The 21,209-nt window shown below is 42.6% G+C and overlaps 1 protein-coding gene across 1 annotated transcript; it reads left to right on the top strand.

Annotated features, from left to right (window-relative positions):
* The first annotated feature begins 3,710 nt into the window (after positions 1-3,710).
* On the top strand, positions 3,711-19,495 carry tmem235b (transmembrane protein 235b). The gene is made up of 4 exons (XM_088599843.1): positions 3,711-4,387; positions 10,829-10,909; positions 12,259-12,396; positions 17,073-19,495. The coding sequence occupies exons 1-4, from the start codon at positions 4,210-4,212 to the stop codon at positions 17,315-17,317; spliced, it is 642 nt and encodes a 213-aa protein (XP_088455969.1). The 5' UTR covers positions 3,711-4,209; the 3' UTR covers positions 17,318-19,495.
* Positions 19,496-21,209: the final 1,714 nt, after the last annotated feature.

Here is a 21,209-nt window from a genome sequence, read left to right as displayed (position 1 = left end):
GATTTCATTATTTTTAAAACTTATGAGAAACACTCACGATCCACTTATCCTTCTGTGTCCCAATCTAGCCTTATAGATTAGTTCTTTCTTGAAGTGCTCATAAGAATCTGTTCATGAATAAAGGTCAGAAAAGGTTAATGAAATCTGCAGCTGCAATCTGGTACCGCCTTTAACTTTCATGTCACAAATTTTCATGCTAAATTTTGCGTGTTTTTCATTTTAGGGGAAGATAAAGCCTCTGTATTTGAAGAATTCTGAGGCAAAAATTGAATGAGCTTTTCCATTATTACATATTTTTATACTATTGAAACTTGTGCTCATTAGCTCATGAGCATGTGTGTTAGTATGAGCTAACAGCCTGTTATGACCTAACAGCCTGTAGATGGAGTCTGTATCTCACTCCTAACTTTAAAAAAGACTGTCAAAAATGTAACTAATATCATTCAGTGTATCAGGTCACTCTGTATGCTTCCTTAAGAAAATCCATCTATCGCTGAGCAGCTTCATTCTACCGATACTTGCACCAAGCTGGGACCAGAGCCAACAGACCGAAGAATTAAGATAGGATGACACCTTGGATGGGATGCCAGTCCATCGCTGGGAACACGCATGGGACAGTTTAGAAACACTGTTTAATCTGTCCAGCAGGCTTCTGTAATGTCAAAGGAAGCTGGAGCCCATCCACGTGAATGCAGTGAGGACATGCAAACTCCACACCTAGTCTCACAGCCCACACAGTCCAACCCAGGCCCCGAGAGCTGTGAAACTCCAGCACTGATGGCCTGGCCACTCGCTTGCAGAAAAAAAAAATCCTTTTCAAGTTCCAGCACGGTAGTTCCTTCACCTGCAAGAAAGGCTTTTCATCAACTGAGCCTTCTAGCCTCTTTTGAAGTCCACATTTACAAGCTGAGCACTCTTCTCATGTTCTTTCCGAACATGTTGGACAGGTGCTGTCACTCCCAACCCCTTTGTCTCCCAGACACCCATTCATCACCTTCAGAGAGGCAGGGGTGACGATCTTTACACTTCTTGCCATAAAAATGTTATCAGTGTCACAGTGTCTTCAAGTAAACCCTGCAGCTTAGCAGGAATGGGAAGTGATATATACAGTATATGACTCCAAGCAGAAAAGAAAATTGGAGAATAAAATTCAGGTTACTTACCAGGTTTCTTAATGAAGCGAATTATATAACTAGGGGCAAAAATATTGCAAATATTGTAATGGCCCCACTATTGGGCACCTGACCTTCCTGTTCCTGTAGGTCATCTTTATGCTGATTTATTCAATTTCTGTACTTGATTGTACATTTTTTCTACGTTACTCTGTTTATTCACTGAATTGAATTTATATTACTGCATGTCACCCTGGATAAGACTATCCCTGAAGAAACTAATAACATCAGTTTATTTTGCTGACATTTAGCAGCCATTTAATAGCCAGAGCAACTTACAAGGATTACAATTTCTTATTTTAGCACGTACATTTGGGGATCTGTTTACTCAGTCAGGCTTGCTGGAGTATCCTGGAGAAAGCCCCTGCTCAGGTATGCCGCACTAGTGTGTACTTACCTGGGATTCGAACCTTGGGAAAGTGGGGACAAAGTGAGAATAAAATGATATTAAATATTCTCTCAGGGAACTGAGAGAATGAGTGTTATCTGCAAGACCTCAGTCATCTCTTTGGATGAATTTTCCCTTTTTCATTACAGAGGAAATGCATGCTTTCCAGAATGCTTGTGAATGCTTTATTTAGCTATCCACATTTGAATTACACCAGCTGCAGAAGTCTAGTAGCAGGGTAATTAGTCTCCAGGCATATTAGTCTCTGCTTTATTTTGAAATAAAGGCATTTTTTTTTATTTTGATGTGCGTCATGTTTTTTTGTGTTTTCCGATTTGTTCTGTGGTGGGAAATATGAACAGAACTTCAGCCCCTTTTAAACCAAATGAAAAATACATTACGTGGGCTTGCATTCTTAACCCACTCATTTTGCACAAATTCACTCGTTTTTATTCCCTTTTTTTTGTTCTGTGTCCATTTTTAAAAGTGCTTTTCTATTTTTATTTCCTTAAGGAATAAATGAAAATGTGGTGCTTTTGACGAGACCATATCATTTCAAGCCATTTGCCAGTAATGACTATAATTAAGGTACATGTCGAAAAGAAAAAAAAAAGCAACTTTTTGGCCTTCTGAAGGTATGTGAATGAATGAGGGAATGTGAAAAAAATATGAGAGCAGGGTGGGCAGAGTAAAAAGAAATAGGATGTGACAATAGATGTGAGAATAGCCTGGAAATGTGAAATAAGAATGAGCAGTTTTGATCCACGCTGCTCTGACATGGTCCCTGAAACACCTGGCCTTCTTCCTGTTTCACTAGTATCAATGTATAAATGCCAGAGCACGCTCTGCAGGAATTGCAATTTATGAGCCGGCTGGAAAAACAAGATGCCCTCTGGGTGATCTGGAACTGGCCAGAGGGGCCATGTATCTGCAGGATGGGTGCTTGAGGGTCAATCCGTGGCTTCAGCTATCTTACCCCACAGCCCACTGAAGCTCAGGGTGAGCCTGGCCAGTACCTGGATGGGAGACTCTTGGGAAAGCTCAGGTTACTGCTGGAAGAGGTGTTAGTGGGGCCAGTAGAGGGCACTCACTGTGTGGGTCCTAGTGCACCCAATATAGTGAGGGGGACACTCTTTTGCAAAAAATGCGCCATCCTTCAGATGAGATGTAAAACCGAGGTCCTGACTCTCTGTGGTCATTAAAAATCCCACGGCGTCTCTCGAAAAGTGTAACGTTGTTACCCCGGTGTCCTGGTCACATTTCCCCCTGGCCTTTACCAATCATGGCCTCCTAATAATCCCCCTCTCTGAACTGGCTTCATCACCCTGCTCTCCTCCCCACTGAGAGCGGGTGAGTGGTGAGCGTACTGGTGCACTCTGGCTGATGCACATTGGTGGTGGTGGAGGGGAGTCCCCTTTACCTGTAAAGTGCTTTGAGTGGAGCATCCATAAAAGTGCTTTATAAGTGTAAGGATTGTTATTATTATTATTATATGGGGAACTCCTGATCTAGAGTAACAGCCCTCCTTCTCTTAGACATCCTGTCAGCTCTTGACTTGGGTGTCAGAATGGTGGCGCAGTGGTTAGTGGTTCAACCCTGGTACTGGTGTTTGTAAGTTCGCATGGGTTTCCTCTGGGTGCTCTGGTTTCCTCCCACGGTTCAAAGACATACTGTACAGGTAGGCTCAGTGGCTCCTGGGAAAACCGGCACTGGTGTGCATGTCTGTGCCTGTGTGCTCCCTGTGATGGACTGGTGTACCCTGCCTGGTGCCTTTTGCTTGTGGGGACAGGCTCTGGCTCCCCCCAGGCCCTGAATTGGACTAAGCAGTTAGAAAATGGACAGATGGCGATTTGGACAGGTGAGCGTTCTTTATTCCCATCATCTGTGATTTCGGGGAAAGTTCTTGAAATTCATTCTTGGCTGCGTTTCCCAAGCAGAGACGGGCCCTCTACTCACAGAATTCGATTTTTTTCATTTGTGTTTTTATCATTATGTATTGTGACACTGACTGAAATTTGCTTCTCTCTTTTTTTTTTTGTTAAGGTAACCCATCTCTTGCGCAGACCAAGAAAACAGGCAGGGATTGTTCAGGTGCAGGAAGGAAAATTCATTTGATTATCACCGTTATTGAAGTGTTGATTGAAGCTTATTCCTTCTTGATTAAGTGCGGTTGCCGGGTGTGGGATGAGAGAGTTAGGCACAGTGGCGCAGATCTGAGTGTGCTAAGCTCTCTTGCTGTTGGTTTCGGAAGCTGCAGACGCACATCTGTGTTTCTTTGCACAGTAAAAAAAAACAACCTTTTAAGGTGTCTGTCTTGGGGAGGGTGTATAACCGTTGGAAGAACACATTGCTTCAAGCCGAAAAACGTGAAAATACCGTTCTTCGCATTAGACCAGTTTTATTTCTAAAACGGAAGGTTTTGGAGCAAGGGTCGTTAGTGGGCTAGTAATTAGTGAAGAGACAACACGTCAGCTGATCCAGTTGGCGATTCGAGGAAAGGCATTCACAATATTTCTGCTCCTGGGAAGAGAGAAGGACGGAGTGGAAATGAGGAGGAACGTGAACCAGGACACGGAGAGACCGAATTAAACTCCGTAAGGCGTCGCTGTCCCGTTCGCTTTGATCGGTTGTTCTCGCCACCCGGCGTTAATGAAGATGAACTTCGGGGCAGCGGTTGTTGTCGCGGGCTTAATGGGGCTGCTCAGTTTCAGCTTCCTGGCAGCGGCAATAGCGAGCGAGTACTGGTACATTCTGGAGGTGAATAAACCGAACGGAACCAAGTCGGAAGAACTGAGCTCGCATACTGGACTCTGGAGAACTTGCGAAGGTATGAAGGTAGCGTACAGCACGACAGACCTCAGCAGTACGGGCAGAGGCAGTACACAACTATCGCTGTTAAACCTAATACTAGAAAAAATGTCATTTTAGTTTTCAGCATATTGAACAGGGACAGCACACGGCTGTTGAGATGCACCGGAGTTCGCTAAAAAAGCTCATTTACCTCTGTAGTCCCTGAGCAGGACACAACCCACAAAATAGAAGACAAAAAATATAAAGAAAACGCGTATGAGGACATCCTGTGTGATAAATATATTTGTAGCAACGCATTTACAAAAAGAGATGTACCTAACTTTTCTGGCTAATTTGAGTTCAATATTTTAACTCGCGTCAGTTTACCTGAATAAAGCGCAATTGAACAATTAGAAGGCAACATTAAGGAGAGTCGTGAAAGCACTGAGAAATATTGTCCATTGCTTTATATATATATGTTGCAATTTATGGATGTAATGTATTCACATTTTTGTTTGTTCATATATAAACCATTTTAAATTTACATCCAGTACTTTCTGAATGAAGAGTGTGCTGTAACTGAAAGTGTTAATATTACACTCTGAAGAATGATTTTCCTCCGATCAGAAGATGGGAAATGACTGACTGCGACATTGAGTTTTTTCAGAATTTTACAGGCTGGAGCGTGGGTCGCGAGTCCTCAGAAACAATTCGTATCAAATGAAGGTGCGATAAATTTTTTGCACAGGCGGCTTTCCAGCTGTTACCCAGTGTAACAAAAACATGTTTACGTCTGTTGTGGTCCAGGAAGGTGGTGAAATGTTAGCTGCCTCTCAAGACTTCAGGTTTGTGTCGTTTCAGATGCTGTACTTATTTTAGAAAGGCATCTTGTAACCTCACGTCAGTGTTTAATTGTGGAATCCGAGCTGCAAGGGCTAATTGAGAAATATATCTTAGGAGAGCTGACATATTTTTTTAGGGTGCACATTCGGGGCGGCACGGTGGCGCAGCGATTAGCGTTGCTGGGGTTCGGGGTTCACACCGCCACTGGAATTGTGCGTGGAGTTTGTATGTTCTCCCTCGTGTTTTGCGTGGGATTCGTCCGGTTGCTACGGTTTTCTCCCACAGCCTAAAGACATATTGGTGGGTGAATTGGCTTCTGGGAAAACTGGCCCAGGTGTGTCCGTGTGAGGGTCTGTGTCTGTCAGTGCCCTGCGATGGACTGGCATCCCGTCCGGGGTGTACCCTGCCTTGCGCTCGCTGCTTGCCGAGATAGGCTCCGGCTCCACCCGCAAACCTACAGTGTATGGAACGGTTGGAAAATGGATGGATGAATTGACGGACGTATATTATTATCGTATATCAGTCACGATCACTTAAAACGTTTTCTGGCTACTAAAATGCTACGAACCGTATTGCATCGTGTGGGCGAGTCTGTTACTGAGGTAACCTGTACAATTGGACATGGAGCAGTAGTGACGCGCGGGCCGGCGTCAGTAGTTTGACCCGCACGCGCCCGCGGTTGTGCGCATCGAGCCCCCTCGACCAACGGGAGCCAGGGGAGATACTGGAGTATCCAGGGGAGATACTGGATTATCCCTGCTTGTCATACGGGTGTTCGATTGAGCACTGGCTAGAATTTCATTGCGGCGTGTCCCGGGTTAAAACTTCCAGACCCCACGCCGCTCTTGCGGTTAATTGGTTAATTAATTGAAGAGAATTCGCTTAATCTACGACCGAAATGCGGTTTCGCTGCGAGAAGTTACATGTGCTTCGCTCAATTAAATAGTTCGCTCGTATATATGGCAGTACCCCCCCGTACCGAGGTTTTCCGTTTCCGGCGATCGGAAGGGGAGAGCAGGGCTCCTCTTCCCTGTTCGCCACTTTGACTTCTCCTGAGCGCCGCGACTCTGGGGGTGCGCCTGGGGGGAGGTGACGGATTCATAAAATGTCTCGTACAATCACAATGTCTTAAGAGCTATAAAGCAAGCCACTGCTTCTGAATTATGTTTCCGTTATGAACAGTGCTCTATTGAATGAATTAATTGATTGAATTAATGAATGAATGATGCATGAATGAATGACACACAATACGTTTCACAGTACGTTTCCTTAATCGACTTTCCACATTCCAGGCAGACATGGTGTCATGACCTCTCCGAACCTGTACAGCTCAAAGTTTTCCGTGAGCACTAGCATTGATTTGAGGTCCCGGGCTCTGCGTCCCACCTGACATCATATTGCGCCCGTTGGGGCAACCTTGTTGTGAAAGGCGCTATATAAAAATGACTTGAATTGAAATCGGAAGGCGCTTTAGGCTCCTTCATGCATGTTCGGACTACGAAACTGCAAGAAACGGATAGAAAGGAGTCTCCAGCTAACCCCAGATACACCCCGCAGTGCAGGAGGAATGCGGACGTCCTCTGTGCAGTAGGTTGAGATGGGGGACTTGGGGAGGGCATCGGTAGGGCTCCATTTCGGTATATAGACCAAAGCAAAACCACGCCCGCCCTCCTCCTCTAGCCTCAAGTGGCGCGGGGTTGCGTTGAAGTGGGTCCTGAACATCAAGACTCGACCAAGTGCCCGCAAAGTGTAAACTTCCCCCGCTGCTGTTCGCGGAGCGTGTGAGGAAGCAAGCACACTTAGAAAACCGTTTAAACTTTCATTTACAATTCAAAAGAAATACGCACTGTTCTTTTACGGCTTTGGCCTCTGATCTTGCTTGTATCGCCGCGCTCCCTGCGGCACACGTCTGCGTCGTACAGCGTTCCCTGATCTGCGAGTCCGCTGGCTCACTGGAGGACAGCCGCTGGCATCCTAATCCCACAATTAAAAGAATATCCTGGGGATTTCAGCCAGCTGCCTGTTTAGTTCTTACCGCACGTACTGTATGTTGATCAAAGTAATATTAATAACGTACAGTACAGTATGTGGTAGGTGCTTTCACATGTGTACAGCAATCCGACTGAGGCGCATTGGAACAGCACAAAGTCCGACACAAGGGTACAACGTGCGCTGACACGCCAGCATTTAAACGTCCAATTGCTGCCATTACAGGACCATTGAGGCATCTTTGCAGCTGCTTTGTCTCATTAGCTGAAGCAGGATTGAAGCTGCTCCGCCTGAGCGAACAAGCATGCTTCTCCAGAGGACCCTACACACAGAATCGTGCGCAGGCATACAGTACACTTACACTGGCCAGTGATCTGGTAATGCACAGCATCAAAGAGTAAGGAACGTGCATTGAGGTTTAATGAGGTTTAATGAGATTTAATGAGAGCTGCCGGTCAATTAGCTACTAGAGAGCAAACGAGTTAGGCTTCTGGATCTTTAGACCATTAGGGAGAATATGACTCTCCGTTGGAAGTTAATTGATTTGGATGTGTGTCTCTTAAGAGGGAGAAGCCTGGCAGGTGTCTTGAGAATGTCAACACATTTTCTAGTTGATCTCAATGTATTGCATTAAATCAATAATAATAATAATAATAATAATAATAATAATAATAATAATTATTACAATAATAATAATACAATAATAAACTAATACAGTTATATAGTGCTTTTGCTAATACCGAGAAAAAATACTGGACGATGAGCCTTTCTCTTTCCTTTGCCTTGATTTGACTTAAACGGGACCAAGGTGAGCATCGGAGTATTTCTGTGTCTCCTGCCCAATAAAAACAGTGAATATTATTTCAGGGGTAAGTTTAGGTTTCTACATTCAGGTTTGCAAATGCCAATTCGATACAGAAAATCAAGGGACCTCTTGGGATTTGTGTAATAAGAGGAATTTAGCTTTTAACGGCTTGGCACATAATTAACATGGTGAGCAGGATCCAAGAAGGAAAGTGCCATTTGCCCCCAAATAATTAAGTCAGTTTCAAGATCATTACAAATAGTGAGGAGATTGTAATGATGAAAAATGCACATCAAATAAGCATGCTAAATCGTTCAGAGTAGTGTAATTATGAAGTCAGGGCATGCCTCTAAAAGTACATCAATATGTTTGTGCCTGAGGCCTTGTGCATTTAGGGAAACATATTTCTTCTAGGCGAGGTCATGAATTTTATGTAGGATTTAGTCTGGCCAGCTCTCCTTCCAAATAACTTGTTGCTCGACAGAACAATCTAAAGATAGGCAAGCACTTTGAATGAAAGCAACCCACGCAATATGATGCAAATTTGTGCAGAGGCACATGCAGATCGATGCGACATCTTGCAGGAGCCTGGGGTGGATTATTAAATCAAAGTTCTCTAATTGCATTCCATGTGTCTTAACCGGGCACGGCGCTTGTAGCCTGTCCCCCTGAGCAAACTGTGCTGTGCTGAGAATGTTGCTGGAAGTTAATGGCTTGGCCAGTGTCAAAGAGCTAGGAGCTTTGATGGAATGGAGGTGCTGAGGAACACGTAGAGCTCTTTTTTGTGTATAGAAAATGCTGTGAAGTAACAGGTTTTTCCTCGGGGAGTGCGGAACCATACCTCTTTCTAGTAAAGCCTTTTGCTCCATGCTCTTTCTTTTGTGTAGCAGAAAATAACAAGGCTACGAGCTCACACAAAAACAAATCTGGAGCCAGGAGCACTAACCGGCGCAAATAGCTTCTATTTAACTTTCTGGGCCTGCTTGAACTTTGCTTTGATATCATAAATAAAGTGAGGCTCAGGCTGGTGTGGACAATATCGATGTGCCAATCCAAGAATGTTAACAATGACTCCTGGATTAGCAGTATAATTTATGTATGAATTACATCATTTCAACTCTCTTTATAATATGGCATGAAATTATGTTGTTGCGGTGCCTAACAGAGACTTTGACATATGCACCTAAATGACTGTTGACGTGGATTTCCAAACAGCAAAAACAGGAATCTACATCTTACGGACTTGTTTTAATGTTTGGTCATATATGGAAAAATGTGTTCCTGACCCTAAAATGCTTCCAGGTCGTTTAGCAAATGCAGTGTATCGGTTTGGAGCCCAGACTGTCCTGCCAGGCTGAGCCCAAACGTCCTGGATTGTATCCAGGTAGTGCCCTTGTTCTGTTGTGGCCAGGATTCCCCCAAACTGTAGGTCAGTGTGCATCTTGAGGTACTGGTCACATTCAACATTGAGTGGACACAAAAAGAAAGACAGGGATTTGTTTTAAACAAAAAAGGTGTAATGGTTTACTGCAGAGAAGAAGAAGCAGGGTAAGAAGTGATTGGATCTCTTGGCATGCTTAGCTGAATAACCTGGGGCTCTGGGCAGATGCAGTACTGCGTTAGTCCAGTGAATGGAGAAATGCAGCATGTTTGATAGAGATGCTGTATAAAAAAGCATAAGACTTTGCTGATGGTTTTGTAAGATGGCTAGTCCTTCACTTCTTTTAGAAAAAGCATGCTATTTTTCTTTTTATGCCCTCCCAGTTTGGTAGTTTAAAATAGTTTTAGTAGAGTGGGCTTAAATTTAGGAATTCCTGTTACAATGTCACCTTATCATTGGGATGCTGGGATATATTTGATCTGATTCCTGGCTTGTAAGCACAAAACACACACTGTGTACCTTTGAGCAACGTTTAACTCAAAATAATCTGAAGTATTTCTGTTTCTCCACCCACACAAGTGCCATCAGTGTGGAATCACTACAATGCTTTTATGTTTGATGTGGCAACCCTAGTATTAGCTGATAACTCTAATATTTGCTTCATGATTTGTTTCCTTAAGTATTCAGTTAGCCTTAAATGTTTTGTGCTGTATTTATTCAGAATAGTTGGCATATGGGTTAGCACGGCGGCGTGGTGGTTAGCCTTGTAGTGGTGGGTTCAATTCTAGACCTGGGGTGCTGTCTGTGTGGAGTTTGCATGTTCTTCCTGAGTTCATTAGGGTTTTTCCAGGAGCTCTGGTTTCTCCCTACAGCCCAAAGACATACTGGTAGGTCAATTTGCTTAGGGGCAAATTGTCCCTGTTGTGAGAGTGTGTGTTTGTCTGTGTGTGCCCTGCAATTAACTGGTGTCTTGTCCATGGTGTACCCTGCCTTGGGCCCAATCCTTGTCTGGATAGGCTCTTAAATTATACTTAAGAAATCAATTTTTAGCTGCCCTACAGGTATCTAAAAAGGCTTCTTTTAGCTGCGCAGGGTATACAAAGAGATTTACCAGACAAACATATGGCAGTTGCTTACAATGTATAAATTGCTTAAACAATGTGCAGCAGGTAAAAGCTCAAAGAAAATCTCACACATCCCTTTTTCTTTGATATGCTTACAGAGAGAAAATACATGTAAAATAAATAAGCAATGTCTGTAGATTTCATTTTACTTTTTGTTTCATGTTAATTTTATTATTTTTATTTGCTTTGGCAACTTTGGCAATTGTACCCATCGGTTGTGCTAATAAAGCACCTTGAATTGAACTGAATTGAAAAAAGGGAATGGAAGAATATTTTTACAACACCTTAACACCTTTTTAAACCTCTCACCTCTCTCCTCTTGTGTTGCTGTCCCAGGTAACAATGCCTGTATCCCTCTCGTCTATCCCTTCACTGAAGACACCTCCAAGTTCTCAGACGCTGAGAGGTATTTAATCAGTGAGTACCCTTTGCACTGCTCTTTGTTTCCAGTGTACGTCTACTGAGAATTGCTTTTCTAAGATGACAGCCGAAGGCATTCAAACAAAGAGATTAATAATAATATCTTGCGTATTTCTTTTTCATTAAACGTAAGCGCCGCCTTTTAAAAATATTTATTTTTCAAGCCTTTTCAGGTCTTCCAGATCCACGGAGTGTGTGTGTTGGAGAAGGACGATGGATATCCCTTCCAATGCTGTTTTCATGAAAGCCAACATCTTTACTAAACTCTGTCTCTCTCATGTCTAATTAGAGGTTAAATTAATTTAAGCAGTCCTTAAAAAAAAACACGTTAGTGGGTTTGAGTCTGACACAGTGGTCTTTATTGTACCAAAGCTTCAATTCTTTGCAGTTTTCAAAAAATCCACTTGCATAGTCTTTGTAGTAAATTCAATTGTGCCAGACAAAGATAACCTTTGTTAACTAAAATGCGTATTAATCACAGCAAAATAATGTAGCAATTATATGACAGGCAGTACATTTAAATTACTAACCTACACATAATAATTCATGTCTTTCTTGTGATGCACATAGTTATTAAGTTGTACACCCACCTGCTCTGAAATGACCAAATTCCTGCCACTGTTTATTATTATAAACAGTGTTAGGTCACCTGTGTCATGGAGTACTGCAGTAGCACGAGAGGAGAATATGCAGTATGAACAGTTACAAACAGGAGGAAGCCATTTGGCCCATCAGGTCTCTTTGGAAGAAGTGAATTGATCTGAGGATCCCATTTCTTGAAGGAAGCCAGGGTTTTGGCTTCAGCGACATGGCTGGGTAGCTTGTTCCATGCCCCCACAACTTAGTGATAATTGTATCTTTTGGTTTTGCTCACACTCCTGTTGAGATTACCACCGTTGCGCCATTTCGGCCCTTATCATCAGTGCCCCCTTGGGTGACGGCACCGGGGTACCATGTCCAGTTGGCGTTCCTCTCAAGTGGCATCCTGGGTGGACATGGGAGACTACGCTGAAAGGAAATCTCCGAATGATCAGCCATTCAACGTCTGGGAGGAAACGTGGCTCACAAAGTTGATATCATGTCTTTTAAGGGACATCATTTACAGTAGGTGCTTCAGTTTTCCCATGCTGTGGATGGAACGACTCTCCCTACTATGGTTATGTGTCCTTTCGGGTCAGAGGGGAAAGCTAGTGCACCTGCTGTAGCTCACCCAGTGCTTAGCTGGGTAGCAGCAGGACAGATGTGATGGGGTTCTGGGTGCTGGGTGTGCTGTATGTGGTATATGCGTGCGGCTCCTGTCTGTGTCCATATGATGTGATCACCTGCTCTCTTGCCCCTCCCTGCAGACATGCAGAAGGTCATTATCGTCCTGCTGCCCCTCAGCCTGGTGCTCCTGGTTTTCGGGGGGATCTGCGGTCTTGTCAGCTCCCTGGCGCGCAGCTGCCCCCTTCTCGTGGGTACGGGCGCCTACCTCCTCCTCTGCAGTAAGTCTTCGACGCTGGAAGGAGTTTCCCTGATTACAAGCATCGCCTGGGGCTTTGCTGATGCTGTGTGTCTGTTGGTAGCTGTCGCTGGGGCTGCGGTCAGCTTTGCTCAGTTGAAAGAGGTCCAGAAAGAAAGGATTGGTTCATACCTGGGAAGGTATTGGTGTGTTTGGTAGGTGTTTTATAACCTCTGATGCAACAAATCTGCTCTATTTAATATTCCCATTACCCTGGTGTATCTACATATCAGTCTGTCCAGCAGGAAAAAGAGACTTTGATGCTGGAATGAAGTTAATTATAAGATTTAGAAAGCCGTTTAATACTACTAATAATAAGTCTACATAAAAAAGTATAGTCTTTTTATCTTTTGAGTTGTAAAATCAATCTACTAAGGGAAAAAATATTATCAGTTCATTCTAATTAACAATTCATTCTTATTAAATAATCCTTTTGCTATTTAAGCTTGAAGACAAATTGGCTTCAAGTTAATTTTCAAGTTCAAGTTAAGTTTGAGTCCGCACCTCCCAAATGGTGTACAGAAAATGAATCCCTAAAAGCACCACACACTCATATCGTCCCTGAGGCTTTCGGGACCTCATGGCAGGACTTGTGACTTCCAGTAACTCACAGGCTTCGAGATTATTGAAGTTGTCCCGAAATGTTGTTATGGAAACAACACCTTCTGGCCTGCACATGTGAGCCCTACTGCAAAGCAGGGGGTTCAGTGTGACGTTAAACACATTTGTCAGAGACAAGTAGAAACATTCTGGGTTTCATACCATCGCCATCATTGCTCCTATGAATAGTAGAAATGGTAATGTCAAAAATTGGAAGCATGTTTTAGCCTTGCAATCAGTTTTAATTTGTTTTAAAAAAAGCTTCTTCCTGCATTCAAATCCTGAGCTGTCTCTTGATGGACCAGAAGAGCTTTTAACTGCATTTTATTTGTTTTTGTTTTGATGGCACTGATTTGCAAATGGAGTTCTAAATTATATAAATAAAGGTGTCTTTAAAAGCTGATGGTATTTTTGGCAGATGGTCCTCATCTGCTGTGTCTAGCAAAAGAACTACAGTATATGTCAGCAGGGCAGCGAAATGCTATGACTTCTTTATATCCTTCTCAACATTTTTGGCATGATTGAAACCTGTACGGATGATTTTAAAAATATCTCAGAACACCTACATCTGATATGACCTTTTGTAACACAACAAAATATATATTTGCAAACTGTATCACATAACGCCATTAGGCACACTCTGGAGAGCACAAATAGACTCTGGATGAGACACTTGAGATGCTACCCCTGTTCCCCTGCATGTATTTTTAAAGCTTGAAAGATAACATTTAAGGACTGAGATCTGCCATTCCATCCATCCATTTTCAAGTGCTTCTTCCAGTTTGGGGTCATGGGAAAGCTGGAGCCTATCCAAGCAAGCAACAGCCACAAGACAGGGTGTACCCTGGACGGGATGCCAGTCCATCAGAGAGCACACACACACACTCACACACACACACACACACACACACACACACACACACACACACACACACACCTGGGCCGATTTTCCCAAAAGCCAATTAACCTGCCAGTATGTTTTTGGACTGTGGGAGGAAACTGGAGCAGAGGAAACCCTTGTGAACGAGTGGAGAACATACAAACTCCACCCTTGGTGCAGGTGACCTTATAACTGTATTAGCACAATGGATGTGAGCAGACTGAGATCTAACCCTTTTAGCCAGGGCAGTTGCAGCCTGGCCACACGGATAAGGCCAGTGGGTTTAAGGGGGTGCAGCTGCCAAGGGGGGAATACGGAATGATTAACACTCAGAATGGAGCGTCGATTTCCTGTATATTTACATAACTAAGCATGGCGAGCTGCAGCTTCAAACTGCACTTATGGACTCAAAACGTGCATGTCGAAACGCATAGCTAGGTTCAAATAGGACTAACCTCGAACAGTTAAAAACTCACAACGGGGGCCTTCTCCGGGAGACTTCTGGCGGATCGGTTGAGCATGCTTCTGTTTTTCATGCTGAGCGGCAATGGGAAAAAATGATTGACAGGGCATTTGCAGGGGAGGCAAATTAGCTTCGCACAAAGCTGAGACAGAAAAAAAGAAAATGAGGAATGTCTGAAATCTAAAAGAGACAGGTAAAAGCAAGTATTGTACCAAATGAATTTCTGGCACGCCTTTTTTCAGTATATTGACTTGAATGGGAATTACAGAGTAACACAGACTGTATTAATGGGCACTAAAGAGCAGCTTTGCCTGAGGCAGTCAAAACCTTTAAAACTGTTGAAATACTTGTCTAAAACATCAGTTTTCTTTTCTCCTGTAGCAGAGAAGATATCGCTATCTTGTTGTTTTTAGGAATAAAATTCTTGGGGGTTTTTAGGGCAGAGTGGTGGCATTGTGGCTAAGGATCTGCACCTGTGGCTGGAAGGTTGCTGGTTCAAATCCTGCGGCCAGCAGAGGAATCCTACTCTGTTGGGCCTCTGAGCAAGGGCCTTAACCCCAACTACTCCAGGGGTGCTGTACAATGGCTGACCCTGCGCACTGACCCCAAGCTTCTCTGCCTGTCTGTGTGTCTCATGGAGAGCAGGCTGGAGTATGTGAAAAGACTAATTCCTAATGCAATAAATTGTATGTTGCCAATAAAATGATCTTCTCTGCTAACACCAGCTTTTATTGTTATTTCTCCCGCGTTTGTTATTATGCCTTTTACCATCTGTTGGAGTTATTTGCGCTTTAACAACATTTGCAAATTTGTTGCTTATTCTTATCCAGGGCTCTGAGCTCATGGCCATTTACAATGCCAGTCGTAGCGCCGGCAGCATGATTATTGTTAAAAGCCCATCTCTCATTCCCAATGTGATGAAAACTGCCACCTTCATTTGTGCATTTTATTCCTGCTCACCCTTTGGGCTTCTGTTAGCTGAACAGCAGCTTAATATTAAGCAGCAAGTGGAAAAACAAAGGCTAAGTCATATTTTTCGTTAAAAAAGGCAGTATGAAGCAAAAAGAAGAAAATGGGCTAATTGTAATTTATTCCCCACAGTAACAACTAAAAGAACAAGTCTTCTAAATACATTTCAAGATGAATATGACATTTGAACAAAAAAATCAATCTTTGTGTAAAGATGTCTTTCCAAAGACTGCGCAGGGTGAAAAATCACTTCTAAAGGTAACAAACTGAAGAAGGTTTGTTCTTTTACACTGAATTAAGTGCTATTAATTCATATACTGTATGATTGCATGCCAATTCATCTCAATTGCATTTCAATGTTTAGAAGATATTTTGACCAGAATACTGTTAACTGTTGTTTGCTCCTTGTTTTTGAAGCACATCTTTCATACCTAGACCTTTCAAAGCCCCCTGACAGCTGGGACTGACGTTCAGAGATGCTACTGTTAACAGAAATTAAGTATTATAATTCAGTCAGTGAGAAGCAGAACATGGGACTTCTTAATTCAGCTTGACACTGTACCAGAACAGACTAAATACCATGATTAGATTCTCTTATTATGATATTAAAATAAAGAGATTAAGAATGCAGACACTTTTGGTGCCACGTAGACTTGAAAGCTCTGTAATAAGCAAGTCAGGTGCTCTGTGTTAACAGAGGACTGGGATCAGAATTCAATGAACAAGTGAAATGTGCCCTTTAAGTGTCATACAGGACAATATTTTGTTTGTACCAGCTAACAAAAGAATCTTTATGCTATAGACAGAAGCCCATGTAAGTTAATAAGGAGCAAACGAGATGTGTGAAACATCATTCATTTAGAATTTAATTCACTGAACATATTAAAGTATGAACCAAACCCAGTACACTTTCTAGTAATGTGTTACTCACAACGGTTTTATTTATGTTGTACTGTGTATTAAAAAACCCGTTATAGGATATTAATTAATCATTACATTTTCTATAATAATGCAGTAATGAGGGGAGCATTTTGTATCAGTTTTTTTTATTACTGTAATTTAGTAACATCAGCATTGTTTTAGTATTTCATCTCATTTTTATTTCATGCCTATACAATATTAAAACATTTTAAAGGAGCACATTATACATTCTATATATTATATGTAACATACTATATAATAATGTTCTGATGTATATTAAACTCCAAAATGTTTGTTGCTGGACAGCATGGTCCTCCAGTGCTGAGAATTGCTGCCTACAGCTATGGGATCCAGGGTTCAATAAAGGACCTGGGGTTTGATCTGTGTGCAGTTTGTATGTCCTCCTTGTATTTGTGTGGGTTTACTCCGGGTGCTCTGGTTTCCTCCCTCAGTCCAAAGACATACTGGTAGGTAAATTGGTATTTGGGAAAACTGGCCCAGGTGTGTGCGTGTCTGTGTCTGTGTGTGCCCTGTGATGGACTGGCGTTCAGGGTGCGCCCTGCCTTGCACCCGTTGCTTGCTGGGATAGGCCCCGGCTCCCCTGCGACCCTGAATCGGATGGAGTGGTTAGGAGATTGATGGATGGCTGGATGTTTTTTGCTGTTGGGCAACACAAACGCAGCTTGACCTATGCTTGCAACTCCTCACGACAAAGGTCTTGACCCCTCCCTGAACTCCACCACAGCGATGTGTACGACCCAGTAATGTTGACAGAGTGGGGACTCCTTTCCGTGCTCAATCCCACTGTCCCTCTGTGTCCCTGCAGGCGCGATCACCCTGACGGGAGTGAGTGTGTACATTAGCTACTCCCACATGGCCCTGGAGGAAATAGTGCGCACAGTGGGGCCGGCACGCATGACCCATGTCCACATCTCCTTCGGCTGGTCCATGGGCTTGGCCTGGCTCTCGTTTTCCCTGGAGGTCATCACGGGAGTGCTTCTGTTCCTGGGAGCCAGGATCACCTACCTGCAGAGCAGACAGGAGCTGGCGCCGGCCATCTCATTAGCCTAGAATGGGTGGCGCCACACCCACCTCGGGTTTGCATTCAGTCCGATAAAGCAGAGCTAATCTGGAGGCTGTTCATGCAGTGAGCCAGAGTGGGAGGCTGCTCTCTTCTTCGGCTGAAACAGCCAGGATGATTGTTTTTCCAAAAGCCGCGTCTGCACTCGGCACACCAGGGGAGCATTTTCCTTGTCTCAGTGCTTATTTACTGCCATTGAACCTGCATTTCAGCCATACAAAAACAGGACTTAAACCAGTTGGTCATGATGTAGGGCTGCATTCTTTCATTGCTTTTGTCTCAGGGAATGTATCAGAAGTAGCATGAAATATGCAAATGATCCCCTAAACCTTCAGCAGCTGCAGCTTTTTTTTGAATGGATGTGTGCTGTCCCTACTGTTAGCAAGATAGTATGCAGAGTATTTTTCTAAAAACAAAAAAATATATAACTTCTATTAAAATTATGATTAACACCTCTACAGTAAGGGTATGGTACACTGCTATGAATTCCATGACTGTAGGGCTGTATGAAAAGACATGACAATGTTCGGGCAGCTGTGTAGCTTCAGTGCTATTTTATCCAAAGATAAGCTTTTTGCTTGTGGATAACATGCAACCATTCTGCAATTCTGATGCAATTCTTAAAGTCTTACATTGCTTTTGTGTCTTCGGCCACTGTTGATTCAAGTGCTTGACAGGGTTACAGTTTGGTGTTATAAATCTGTGTACAGCTGGGAGCGGCAAATGTCTTTCAAGCTCTGTCCTGTTTGGAGTTATGTCCGCTGAACTTTTCCTGCTTTTCTCCCAGCTTCTCTTACTGATACTTTCTCCTCCTAGCTAAGCATCCATGAACGTGTATTACAAATAGTTTACTTCTAGGCTATGAGCTAAAACACTTCTATTGATTTTGTACATAGCTGCAGAAGTTCCCAATACACTTTGATCCTTAAAATGGCTCCAGATGTCAAAGAACACCACTAATTTGTCATTCACACAAGAGCAATGCTATGCCTGGTGTAGTTGCACCATAAACACTACACCATCTTTAAAAAAAAAACAAAAAAAAATAAGCCATTGCCAAATAGCTGTAATGTTCAATATTTAATAACACTACTGCCAGAATAATTCGAGTTCACTATTCCTTTCTCCTAGTATCATTAGAAGTCTTTCTGCTAATGTGAAGAGGAGAGTTGAAGTGTCAGATTACACTGACTAATTAACTGGATTGGGGTGTCATAATCGGCATTAATAATTAATTCCTAATTAAAACTAGCTTGTACATTGTAGGGATTAATGCTCTTACCTCGATTTGACTGCACTTTATAATATGATGGGAAGCCAGTGATTTAATTATGCAAATACAGCTAGAAAGAGGTACATTGTATTTTCTCTTTATTAAACATTCACCTTTGAAACATTAATTGTTTTTTTATGTTTAGAAACTGAAATAAGCAGGGATTTGGAATAAAAGGTGCCATCTGAGATTTCAGAAGCAGAGGATTCCTTGACTTTTCAAAACTCTTCAACTGTCAGATTGGTGTTGGTCAGAAGATTATTCATTATTTGGTATGTTGCCAGATGTGGAGAAGTTGTTCACATTTCCCAGCCCATCCTTAGTCTCGCCTAATATTCATGATCGGAGAAGAATCTTGAAAGTTTTTTAAAGGCAAAACTCAGTTACATGTTAGCATGTCTGTATTACATCAAATTTAAGAAATATAAAAATGTCTTTCACTCTCTAGCACTGCAGAATCAGACTGCTCCATTAAAATGTATAACGCTTGGTCACCCAGCAGTGTAGTCATCTTACATTTGCATCAACTGTTACTGATTTAGCAACAAGAGAAAAGAACAGGTAAGACTTTATGTTCTGGACATTGTTATGAGAAATGCCTACGTGATTAAGTTTAGCTCTGGGAGCTAAAAAGCATGTGAAACCTGTGGAGATGTAGATGATTACAGCAAATCAGTCATTTCTTGGGCATACCAGAAACAATGCTTTCCATATCAGGCTCAATGTGTTCTGTGGGGAGCACACAGCTAGCACCTAACCTCATTTTGTCTTGTAATGTGTGTGTTTGTGTCAGCGCAGCTGGTGCTATCAGACTATGAGGGTTCCTTTGTAAAATGAGATACTAATGTAATGTACTGTTTAGCTGAAACTGAACTAAACAATTTTCTTCTGCTGATGCATGTGGTCCTGTTATGATTACTTTTCTCTTCGTCTTTCTGTAGCTGTTGGTCTTTCTATCTAGGAATACTAATCAAAAATAGGCTGTTTTTAAAACCAGACAGAAATCTCAAAATCAGTGGAAGTGACAAAGCATTACAGGATAGTTTACTAATAATTAGTCATCAAAAGGCAAGAAAGTAGAACTGTCTAAAGAGACTTATAATTAGGTTTGTGTAAAGCTCTGCATCTAATACTACATCAGGTTGAGTGGTATTATTATCAAGGCAAACCATAATAATAATAATAATAAACCATTTTCATTCCAAGGGGATAACAAAACACAATTGTGCACTAGAAGCACAGCTACACACTATCTAGAAAACAGTGAGACATTTCTTCACCAGATGAATTAAGGAGAGCTTTGATTAACACCTCATTCAAAGGGTGGTTTGACACTTACAGCACAGTGTCTCCCGTTATTATACTGGGGCATCAATTTCCCAACTTCACTTGCAGCAGCAAACTGTTTCTCACACCCCATTACTGACAGGCCTTGCTTAGCTTTTGTGACTTGACAAGATCAGACTACAAGGTTGTAACACTGCTAATAAGGCTGATATGATCACTTTATTGGCAACATATAATTTCTAGTATTAGGAATTTGTCTTTTCACATACCCCAACTTGTCCTCCATGAGACACACAGACAGGGAGAGAGAAGCTTGGGGTCAGAGTGCAGGGTCAGCCATTTTATACGGCGCCCCTGGAGTAGTTGGGGTTAAGGGCCTTGCTCAGGGGCCCAACGGAGTAGGATTCCTCTGCCAGCCGTAGGATACGAACCAGCAACTTTCCAGCCACAGGCGCAGATCCTTAGCCACAGAGCCACTGCCCCACCACCACCCCGTATGGTGGTATACCTTGATTTATTATGTAGTGAGCAGTATTAAAGGTTTCTTGAGACCATTAAGCTTTCTGGTATTGTGGAACTGGTTAATTAGTATTCATGTGTCTAACATCCTTCTGCTCTTGCAGGGTTGTATCAAAGCCTGAATGGAATTTATTGTGGCATTCATATAAAAAATACATTTTTTAATAATTGAATATCTATGGAACACAACAGAGATTGATATACAATGGCAAACATTCTTGACATACCAAAGTGCTTTTTATAAACCTTGGACTGAAAAAGCTCCTTTCCTCTTGTGTCTTTGATTCCTGCTGAGTCCTTCACCTACCTTTCAGCAAGATATCCGGGAATATCCAGGCTATTTTATGGATCTTGCATTCCATGGGATTTATTTGCAGGCTTCTGTTAAAAAAAACCCACAGTCCCACACTTTACAGTTGACCTCCAAGGGCTTTGCCAGGCAGCTCTTTCCAAATGTAAGCAGGTAGGTAATGAAGCATTACCAGGTGAAAAAGGTTAATCCTGGCCAGGCTGCGGTGCAGCGCATTGCTTATGAATTAAACACAGAGATTGTGGTAAACATTTATGAGGCACCCCCTTTTGTGCAGTCGCCATAGAAACAAGCACCTCACAGGCTGACATTGTGCACACTGAACTGCCCAAGGCTCCCGAGACATGAGATGAGCTCTCCCTAATCAGGGAACAAGCTGTCAGTTGCCAAGGTGAAAGGAGAGAGAGAAACTGCCCATGTTATAGGGGACTTTGCTGATCTTCCACATTTAATTTCAGACCCAGAAATAATGATATTTTGCTTTTTAAACGCA

This window comes from Lepisosteus platostomus, chromosome 11 (assembly GCF_059453375.1).
Source record: "Lepisosteus platostomus isolate fLepPlt1 chromosome 11, fLepPlt1.hap1, whole genome shotgun sequence".
In the NCBI taxonomy this organism is placed as follows: domain Eukaryota; kingdom Metazoa; phylum Chordata; class Actinopteri; order Semionotiformes; family Lepisosteidae; genus Lepisosteus; species Lepisosteus platostomus.
Note: the sequence above shows the minus strand (reverse complement) of the source record. Positions and strands in the feature narration are given on the sequence as shown.